The sequence below is a fragment of the Cucurbita pepo genome, chromosome LG14, assembly GCF_002806865.2.
Source record: "Cucurbita pepo subsp. pepo cultivar mu-cu-16 chromosome LG14, ASM280686v2, whole genome shotgun sequence".
Classification (NCBI taxonomy): Eukaryota; Viridiplantae; Streptophyta; class Magnoliopsida; order Cucurbitales; family Cucurbitaceae; genus Cucurbita; species Cucurbita pepo.
The window spans coordinates 7,016,073-7,022,944 of NC_036651.1; the positions used below are offsets into that span (position 1 = coordinate 7,016,073).

At 32.9% G+C, this 6,872-nt stretch overlaps 1 protein-coding gene across 1 annotated transcript; it reads right to left on the reverse strand.

The window, feature by feature from the left end:
• Positions 1-19: 19 nt before the first annotated feature.
• Positions 20-4,666, reverse strand: LOC111809825 (protein TPX2-like). Its single transcript, XM_023696265.1, has 17 exons — positions 4,292-4,666; positions 3,753-3,896; positions 3,560-3,649; positions 3,238-3,391; positions 2,821-2,923; positions 2,480-2,530; positions 2,032-2,129; positions 1,863-1,935; positions 1,710-1,772; positions 1,463-1,578; positions 1,287-1,365; positions 1,147-1,212; positions 992-1,051; positions 812-889; positions 638-682; positions 392-495; positions 20-309 (listed from the first exon to the last, which is right to left on the reverse strand). Exons 1-17 carry the CDS (start codon positions 4,458-4,460, stop codon positions 291-293), a joined length of 1,512 nt encoding a protein of 503 aa, XP_023552033.1. The 5' UTR covers positions 4,461-4,666; the 3' UTR covers positions 20-290.
• Between the last annotated feature and the right edge of the window lie 2,206 nt (positions 4,667-6,872).

Sequence of the window (6,872 nt, forward strand, 5' to 3'; positions counted from 1 at the left end):
GGGGGGGGCGGGAAGGCAATGATTGCTGTACATATCCGGCAAACTTGCAGGCTTATTTGGATTTGGATACAAGTTGGGGGAACATAAAGAGTTGGATAGATAAAATCTAGAAAATGACATCCTTTCCTGTATTCTATGGACTTCAATCGATTTCTATGAAGAAAAAATAGCTCGAGAACCTCTCCTGTACTGTTGTTATCAACATCATGTTTAATGGTTTCTATTTAAAGGCTGAAACCAAAATCAGATGCCCTGGCAGAAAGAAACCATTCTTACAGAGTTCTGAATGCTTAGCGAATTCCCATGTTCCTGTATGGTTAAAATATTTTTCTTTAGATCTAATTCAAGTGGTAAGATGATTTGCAAAATTATCACAATTATCCATATGTACCTCACGGTCAACTGGCTGTTGCAGGAATCAGATATGCATCCATTATTTTCCAAATAAATATGTTTTCCCGCAAATGGAGGCGTTTCTTTCACCAATTGAGTTATCTACAACAGAATACTAATATGTAAGACAAAAGTTAAAATAAAACATCGCATCTACCAGTGAATGCAAAATCTTGAAGAAACCTTTTGTAAGACATTAAAATGAAATGTAGAACAAGAAAGATCTGGTTGAAACAATATTTACCTTACGTTCTGGTTGAAACAACACCAAATTATTTTCCTTTGAGCTCTTATCCCAAAAAGATCGACAATAAAAGAATTTAGATAGTTAGAAAATTTTAAGTTTCTAAAGAAATATGAATATCAGTAATCGCAAGTGAATACAGGCAATTTCGAAGTTATGAAAATGAATTAATACCTTCAAAGGTATGGATGGACGGGAAGGAACTTTTGTCAAGTGTCCATTATTTGAATGGAATTGAGATGTTAGCGAAAGCTAATAAGAATATTAAAACAATCATATTAATATTAGAACTAATGATATACAGAAATATTAAAAAAAAAAAAGTCTAAACAAAACAAATTTAACATAATCTACCTTGGTGAAAAGTTCTGTTGGTGGTTGCAAAATTCTCTTCTCGCTATGGAATTTAAATTCCTGAATGCAGTAATTTGATGTCGTCTTAGAGACTTTTAGGAATAGGAAAGGTAAGAATATGCGTTAAGGAAATATGGGGAGAAATAAAAGCTTACCATTGGTATTGTGGTTTCTTGCTTGCTATTTCTAAAAACGCCCATTTCACCTTTACTTGAAAATATCTACCAATCACGCCATAACTAAGTCTAATTGCTCAACATTAATCAATCAAAGCACCAATAAAGTAATTATTTACCTTTCTATTAAGAGGGCAAGCCTTGAAATTCTGCATTATATGATACTCATCATGCTTTTGATCATCAATGGCATTTGATCTTGGCAGATAAATGCAACTTATTAGCATTGCGACAAAAGAACATAAGTATTTGTATTTTATTGGAAGCAGTACAAGATTCTTTTTCATTTTAATACCTTCTTGACTCCAAGTTTCTAGTGACTGTAATGTCAGAATAATCATGATGAAAGGCTGAAGATGAAACAGCAGAAGTATTTTGCATGGCCCTCTCCAACGTCCTCAAGTGAAATTCCTAAAGGCAAAGAAACAGACACAAAAGACAACATGAGGAATAGAATAAAAGCCATTTTGTTCCTTCTTTTTTATTCTTCTCCAAGGAAACTTGCTATCATCCTATTGGATAAGAATATAAATGTTTCTCACTTGAAACTCAGGCAATTTGGGAGTGCTTTTCTTTAAGAGCGGAAGTGATGGCCCCTCTAAAATCTGCAATATGAAAAGGAAACGCATCGTCAATCAGCAAAAAGGAAACAGCAATTCATGAATCACCAAATACTATCAGATACAAGTACCAACTTTTCTGTTTAATGGACGGGCTCTAAATCTTCGAGTAGTTGTCTCGTAATCTTCTTCCATCCTACTTTTCAGTCTGACATCAAAGCAATTAAGCAACTGTAACCCCTATGAATAATCTGGGACCTAGATTTTGTAACTAAAGAAAATTGAAGTCGTAACAATTTCAAACCTTATTCTATGTGCCCTTTGTGCTGTTTCAAGATCAGGCTGCCTAGGAATTGTAATCTTCAGCTTGACATTTTTAGTAGTTTTATCAGCAACTCCATCCTGCCAATACACATCAAGATACTTATATGCTTGCATATAATAACACTAAGATTTACTAATCAGTATAATTAGAATCCGAATTCAGTTGAATTACCCCAAATCACACTTAAAAATAGTGCAGGCAAAGAAAAAATATAAGGCTGAAGAACACAGTTAATAAGATGGTAAAGCTACGGAATTTACAGTCTAAGATATCAAAATTTGAAGATACACTAGCATGTCTCGAAGAACATCTTAACTTGTTCATTTGAAAGCTATCATGAAGAACATTTTTTCTTAAATGGACTTTATGCAAGGGGTTAGTGCTGATATATACATAAAAAAATAATAATAATAATAAAATAGCACACCTTTTTGGGAAGCTTGTGGACTAAATTAGTCTGCTGCTTTATTTCATTCACCTGTATGCAAGATTAAAGTTAGAGCTCATACCAAGACTCCATAATCAGCAAAAGTACTCAACTGCACACTAAGGCACTATACGAGGCACAATACGAGCCATTTTATAGTGAGATAAACAATACAAGTAAAGATAATATGAACAATAATGAAAGATTTTTCAGAAACACCATCAAAAGACCTTTTATAATTTATGGAGATTAGAATATATCGATGATTAGAGAAAGATATCAGGACAAATCAACAAAATCATAGATCAGAGAGACCATGATATATTGTACAACATATGTACCTTATGCGAGTGACCACCATCCAGTTTCTGCTTCTTGATAGCCTGACTTTCGATAACAGAACCACAGACACTTGTCTCATTGTTTTTAACTACTCTCTGCAACCTAAACATCCAAACCTAAAATTACTAGAAGAATGAATACAGAACATGCATTTGTTATTCAAAGAACAGAATCATTACTAGCCTCAGTAAGCAAATAGGCTTTCTACGAAAATTAGATCACTTTGTCCAAACTAAGAGGACATTCTGACAATTATGCACATAAGAAAAACCCACAAATGTCCTCTAAGTTTGGCCAATGTCCAACCAAAAAGCTGGTGAAATTTTGCAAAAAAACACACAACGATACCAAATAGAAGCAGATTCGGCCTATATACAATCAAGAAAATTAAATGAAACAGCCTCACTAGCACTCACTTGATATCAGTATGTTGAGCAGGGAAGTTTTGTCTCGCTAAGTGGCTTGCTGTCGATTTCATCAGAGTAGTGCTCCGGGGTTTAGATGGCTTGACACAAGATGAGGCTTTAACTTTGGGTTTGTTCAGGGATGAATGATTGTATGATGTAGATCCTGGTAAAACAGAAACGATTTTAAAAAAAAACATATTAAAAGGGAAAAAAGAAAAGTTGTCAATTCATATACCCATATAGTCTCCCCTCCCAAAAATGTAAAATTCATTCATATTTGAAAAGAATTTGATTTCATTCACTAGTTACTTCTTCAAAACAGACTACCCACCTGATGTAAATTGGAGCTGTTGATTATGAAGTTTTTGTACATCTCCATCTCGTAAATTGGTGAAGATTCCTCTGTTTGCTCCTTGGTAATCTACAAGATAATCTCGTAATGTGTTATCATCAACCACCAAGCAGAGTAGTATATCAAAGCAGAGATGGACAGAAGACATGAGGAACTTAAACCAGAAATGTACCTCGGTCATTCTCGCGTACTGAACCAGCTTCCTGACTGGCACCATTAAGCGAACCAATTATGTTATTCTGACCCTCAGATTTGTTAGATGCATTTTCAATAGCAAGAAGACATTCTTCCCTCAAAAACAGTTTCGCTACGAACGCTGACACAAAGAAACGAAAAACAAAAAGAAAAAAAAATGAGCGCAATGAAAATGCCACATTATTTCAAGAAAATCATGAATTCCAACTCCCTTGACACGCTCCTCGTGCCCAACATTTCAAGAAAATCACAAATTCCAGTCTCCTCACTCCACGAAAATCAAAGAAATAAATCCACAGCTAAAACAACGAAAGTGGAACATCTTAAAGATTAGTATAAGCAAGTAAAAACGAAAATCTCAACGTCAGATTCGTCAGTAAAATCCCTCAAAAAACGATCACCAAAGCTCCCAAAACCAGAAACAAGCCACAAACTCCAAAAATAACACAAAGACATAGATACAAACCAATGGACAAACAAACAGAACACCAAGAACAAAGCCTCGAGATTACTCACGAGAAGGAGGGTAGCTTCCAGCAGACTCGAACCAAAGCTCAGCTTGACAAGCCTCATCAAAACTCTCCTCGCGAGTGAAATCAAAATACCTAGCCGCATCAAACTCATACTCAATGTCAACTTCATAAGCCTCAAACACAACCGGCTCAACCTCCATTTCCTCATCCATTTCTTCCTTCTTCCACTGTTCACTCCACCTCCGCTGAAAACGAAATGCCGATCGCCCTCTTTTTCCAAAACAAGGAGCGGCAATGTGTATCGGAAAACTCCCCGATAAAGCCCTAAGCTCAGAAATCGAAGAACCGATTTGCAGCAGAATGAAGAAGAAGACGGGAGCGTGGTTTCTCTTTTCTCGCCTTGTTCACTGTAGCGAAAATCTATACAACTACAATCAATTTAATATTTATTGCCCACAAAAAAATATTTATATTTATATTTATATATATATTTATGAAAAAAAAAAACTTTTTTTTCTCTTTTTGAAAAATAGCCGATGGGGACAAACTCCAAATGCGTACAACTTCTCAAAAGGCATTACCAAAATTAAATAATATTATATATATATATATATATATAATTTTTTTTTTTTTTTATTTTTTTTTTTTTTTGTCATAACGTTCATGGGAGTTAGATCCAAAAAAAGTTTTGAATTTATAAAATTATAATATATATGATATAAAATAAAATAAGCACAGAGAAAATAATTTAAATTACTCTTCCGAATACACCCCTGAACATTGTGGAAAATGGCGTGGAGACATGTTGGAAATTCAAATGTTGGGAAGGGCAAAACCGTCATTTGAGATAGGTTAGGGTTGAAAGTGAGGGAACAGAATGTGGGGGTTCGAGCTTTTCTTCTGTTTTGGGGCGGCGATATTCTTTTGTGTCGAAGACTGAAAATTTCGGCTCCTCTGATTAATTTGCCCCTGTGAGTTTGAATATTTTACAAGATTGCCATCAACGGTTTTTAGCCGTTTTATATGAGGGAGGGAAGGAGGGGGGGGTGGGGCCCGCAAGGAAATTCAAATGGATATGGAAATGGAACGTTGGACAAAAGGGTAGTTTCGGTGATGCGATGGNAAATAACACAAAGACATAGATACAAACCAATGGACAAACAAACAGAACACCAAGAACAAAGCCTCGAGATTACTCACGAGAAGGAGGGTAGCTTCCAGCAGACTCGAACCAAAGCTCAGCTTGACAAGCCTCATCAAAACTCTCCTCGCGAGTGAAATCAAAATACCTAGCCGCATCAAACTCATACTCAATGTCAACTTCATAAGCCTCAAACACAACCGGCTCAACCTCCATTTCCTCATCCATTTCTTCCTTCTTCCACTGTTCACTCCACCTCCGCTGAAAACGAAATGCCGATCGCCCTCTTTTTCCAAAACAAGGAGCGGCAATGTGTATCGGAAAACTCCCCGATAAAGCCCTAAGCTCAGAAATCGAAGAACCGATTTGCAGCAGAATGAAGAAGAAGACGGGAGCGTGGTTTCTCTTTTCTCGCCTTGTTCACTGTAGCGAAAATCTATACAACTACAATCAATTTAATATTTATTGCCCACAAAAAAATATTTATATTTATATTTATATATATATTTATGAAAAAAAAAAACTTTTTTTTCTCTTTTTGAAAAATAGCCGATGGGGACAAACTCCAAATGCGTACAACTTCTCAAAAGGCATTACCAAAATTAAATAATATTNATTTTTTTTTTTTTTTTTTTTTTTATTTTGCTTTGCACGTGACATGTCAATTTTCAAATAAATTTTTTAAGGCTAATTTACCAAACTTTTTAACTTTTGTAACTTTCCAACTTTAAAAAATTATATAAATTAAATCCATAAAATTTTGAATTTAATAAATACCTTACAAATTTAAAATTTTAAGAAATTAATCGATCTATTATAATTAAATATAAATTTTATATTTTATTTTATTTTGTTAATTTTTAAATTTCCTTCCATAACTGTAATATTGAATTTTAAATGAATATACATACCTAGCAAAATTATATTTTTGTTTATAAAAAATATTTTCAATAAAAAAAAAATTGAGTAAATTACATATTTGACCTTTTTAAGGCTTTTAGTTTTAGTTAAATTAATAATAATATCCTCAACTTTTTTAAAAAATATATTTTTAAATTTTTTTAAAAAAATTAAAAATATATTTACCGCTAGTACTACAATTAAAAATACTCATAAACTTCCAAAAATAACTTAAATTTTTTTTTGGATATAAAACGTTTTTTTTAGAGTAAACATGTTGCTTTTATAATTTTGTAAGTAATTTTTAAAAATAATTAAATTTCATAAAAATTAATGGTAAGAAAATCTTTAAAGATTCAAAAAAATTATTTTTAGAACTAAGGCTAAGAGTATTTTTATTAATTTAGTTCTTTAAATTTATTTAAAAATAGTATTTCTTCCTTATATATAATACATTCGAACCTTTAATAATATTTTGAAAATACTCTTAAATTTATAAAATTTTATTAAAATCCTTCAAATTTCTGAAAAAAATTAAAAAAATACGTTTAAAAACTAGCATTAACTTTTTAAGTTAAAAAAA